At 42.3% G+C, this 3,802-nt stretch overlaps 1 protein-coding gene across 1 annotated transcript; it reads right to left on the reverse strand.

Moving 5' to 3' along the window:
• Positions 1-2,602: 2,602 nt before the first annotated feature.
• LOC147459666 (uncharacterized) lies at positions 2,603-3,413 on the reverse strand. Its single transcript, XM_086510886.1, has one exon. The coding sequence runs from the start codon at positions 3,274-3,276 to the stop codon at positions 2,878-2,880; it is 399 nt and encodes a 132-aa protein (XP_086367012.1). The 5' UTR covers positions 3,277-3,413; the 3' UTR covers positions 2,603-2,877.
• Between the last annotated feature and the right edge of the window lie 389 nt (positions 3,414-3,802).

Below are 3,802 nucleotides of genomic sequence, written 5' to 3' on the forward strand. Positions count from 1 at the left end.
ACTCTATGTTGACGAATATGGTCATTGTTTTGAAGTCTAAAGATGAGATTTCCATCTTGAAGAAGTCACTTAGCATGTATTTTTCTATGAAGAATTTGGGAGATGCGAGTCACTTTCTTGGTAGGCGTATCAAGAGGGATAGAAAACGTTGAATACTAGAGTTTTTACAGGAAACATATATCCACAAAATCTTGGAATGTTTTAATATGCAGGGGGGGAAGGCATTGAGTACCCCAATGTAGGCATATGAAAAACTTAGCAAGAATGAGTACCCCAAAATGTAAGCATATGAAAAACTTAGCAAGAATAATGCTCCCAATTATGATGTTGAGAAAGCAGAAATGGTTAAGGTGCCATATTATTCAATAGTTGGCAGTCTTATGTACCCCATGGTAGCCACAAGGCCGGACATTGCTTTTGCAGTGGGAGTGCTTAGCAAATTTATGAAAAATCCTTACAGAAAGCAGTAGGAAGCAATGAAACACGTCTTGTCGTACTTGAAAGGTACGACAAGAAAGTGCTGACATTTTGGGAATCCATTGTAGGTTACAGGAACGCGGATTATGGGAATTGTGTGGATAGTCAAAGATCCACATTTGGCTATGTTTTCCTATTTGCTACAACAGTAGTGTCATGGAGATGATGTCTCCAAAATTGTACAACATCTTCCACGACTGAGGCAGAGTATGTGGTAGTTTTTTATGCTAGCAAAGAAGTTGTATGGTTAGCTCACCAAGTGGTAGATCTTAGCATTAATCAAACTCCAGTGTTGCATTGTGACAGCCAGAGTGCGATTGCATTAGCAAAGAACCCCATGTTTCACTCCAAGTCAACACATAGAAGTCCAAACCCTCACCAAGAGTTCCACCCACATCATGCTCATGTCTGCTTCTTCTTCTTACTCGCACTTTGCACACGCCACACACTCTTCACCATACATTGCACTTTCCTTCAAGGGTGATTCCATGCTTATCTTGGATTCCTCTAGGTATATATATATATCTTCTAGAAGCAAAGCATTGCCACTTTAAAGGGCTTCAAGTCATCCACTAAAACACTATTGCTAATTGCTATTCTAAAAATATCCCAACGTTTTGGAAATGTAGTTAGCAAAACCATGGTTTCAAATGATCATTAATGTGCACCTTTTGCACATTCAATTGAACACGTATCTGACCTTTGACTTTTCATTTGGGCTTATTTCGGCCTCTGTTATCACTACAAGCCATACTACACATGCAATTTTGTCCTTTTGTGCATAATTTTTGTTAGTGCATTTTTTTTGTAGAATAGGTCCCTGAAATTCCTCTTTAGGTTGTGCTATTTAGCATGTATTAGTCCTATTTTGTTTTTTCCTATTTTGGAGTAGTGTTCACATCATGTGCAATCACTTGCCATGGTTGACAATAACAAAGATGTTTTCAAGATGTTTGTTGTCGAGGAAAAATTGGATGAGAATAAAGTTACAATAAAGTCAATGAGCACAACTCAAGCAAGAAAAAACAACCCAAAGCATACCCAAAAAGAGCGAATACCAAGGCTATTGTCGGGGATGACAAGAACTAGGAGCAATAAGAGTTGCAAGATTTTCCTTCCAGTAAGAGGTTCTATGAAGATTCCTACCAAAGTAAAGATGCTAGAGTCGAATGTCCCTTCAATTTTTTTTGTCTTCATTGTTTTTGTTATTACAAAATTTCTTGGTACAATCAATTGGTATTGTAATTTTAACACAAGTATAGTTTGCAGCAAATTGTTGTAAGATTGGCCTAGGAGGTTGAGGCACAAGCTTAGGTTTGGCTAAAAATTGTAGGTTTTTGGACCATGTATTAAAAGTTGAAAAACCTTATCATGAAGCTTTTGTCAAAAGAGAAATCTATTACAAATCACGTTAAAGATCTTTTAAGATTGCAAGGAGCTTCATCTGTAGGCTTCTTGAGCTAATGAGAACTCACTATGCCCCAATATCAATAGATGATGGTTGGAGCGTTCGTACCCTAATAAGGTAAGCTACATCCATGGATTGACATTTTATGTTGGTTCATGTCCTCCCTATATGCATCATCCAATCATGGCATCACCACCACCAATATGACTCACCATGGGTACTCATGGATACATCCTCTGAGTGGGTGCTCATCAAAGATGAGGCACAAGCCAAAACCCCAATAGTTGCCTCTCTAGTTGGCCAAGTACTTTTGAGAAGGATAATGCTTAAGCCTTGCACATCTGTGGCTATCTCAAAGCTTACTATGGGTCTTATTTTAAGAGATAGCCACAGCTTACTATGGGCCGTATTTTAACACCATCTATGTGGACACTCTCGTTGTGTCATCTATGGATGATTTGTAGACACCCCTCACAAAGTAGACTCCTCCCCAACCATAATGAGCAGGTTCTAACCAAAGCAAGCCAAAAAGAAAAAAGAAAAAAGCACATAAAAACCTAATAGGATGCCATCAATCCCTTCAATGCTATGAAATAGAAGAGGAAGAGGCCCATCTAAAGTGACAAATTAACTTTGTCCAATCAAGACCTTGTGCCTCTCTCTCTCTCTCTCTCTCTCTCACACACACACACACACACACACACACACACACACACACACGGTAAAGATATACAATTTTACATAGCTTAAACCTCAAATGTAGACTCAGGTTGTGGCCACATATCCAAAAAAAAAGGGCCTCAAAACTGAGCTAGGCTGAAATGAGAAGTATAGGGAAAGAAATCCAAAAGTGATTGTACAGAAGAAGTGTGAAGTAAATAGCACCCAGGGTTATATTGTAGGGTGTGGCTGTATACAACACTAAAAGAGGGGCGAAAGCCTAGTACTAACTTAATCGTACTCTGGATTATGACTGATTAACAATGGGCGACTTAGCTGCGGACAAGGGGGTTCCAAGAGTCAAGAATGTCAGAGTGGTACCAGACCATGGTGAGGATGAGGATGAGAAGGAGGCTGAGGCCAACGGGGGATCCGCCTACGCGGTGGATGGAAGCCGGGTCGGAGGCGGGGAGGACACTGTTGAGCAGCGAGTTGGGGGCTGAATTGGGCGAGGTGCCCAGGTAGACTAGAGCCAGAAGCAGCAGCAGAGGCAACAGCAGAAGCATCAAATTCCATTCCTCCTGCACCTCCTCCACCACGGACTCGTAGGTTAAGTACCAGGGAAGCAGCAGCCCCGTCAGCGCCAGCCCGATGAACATGAGCGGCTTGTATGGCGATGGCCCGTCGTTGTATCCTCCTGCTCGGCCGTAGCCGGCTATAGGCTGCGCCATCTCTCCCTCTCTCTCTCTCTCTCTCTCTCTCTCTCTCTCTGCTCACACACACAGACACGGACAACCTCTCTCTCTCTCTCTCTCTCTCTCTCTCTCTCTCTCTCTCTGTGCGCTCCTACCTAGATCTGCAGGATCAGCAGCAAATTCTTCCTTGCTTTCCTTGCGTCCATTTGACCCCTCAAATAGAGATGGAAAACCATAGCTTGTCCCCACGCCAAGCTACGGCGCATCTCCCCCAACACGTGGCAGCTGTTGTCACTCTTGATGCGGTCCGCGCCTCCACGTGACAGCTTTTCATTTGTCTGGCCCATGGAATAAAACTAGTGGGCATATATATTTTTGCCAAGTTGCCGACCTTTGTTGACTTTAACGTGACCACTAGGACCCCTCCCCCTACGACGGTTTTTTTATGGAGAAAAAACTAGAGCCCAGTCACGCCTCGAATTGTAAACTTTTTGGCTTCCTTAAGTCTTCAATAAATTGATGAATTTTTGGAAGCTTGTTGATTGCAAACCTATTTCTTCCT

Source organism: Adiantum capillus-veneris, chromosome 4 (genome assembly GCF_014529385.1).
Source record: "Adiantum capillus-veneris isolate H3 chromosome 4, ASM1452938v2, whole genome shotgun sequence".
NCBI lineage: Eukaryota > Viridiplantae > Streptophyta > Polypodiopsida > Polypodiales > Pteridaceae > Adiantum > Adiantum capillus-veneris.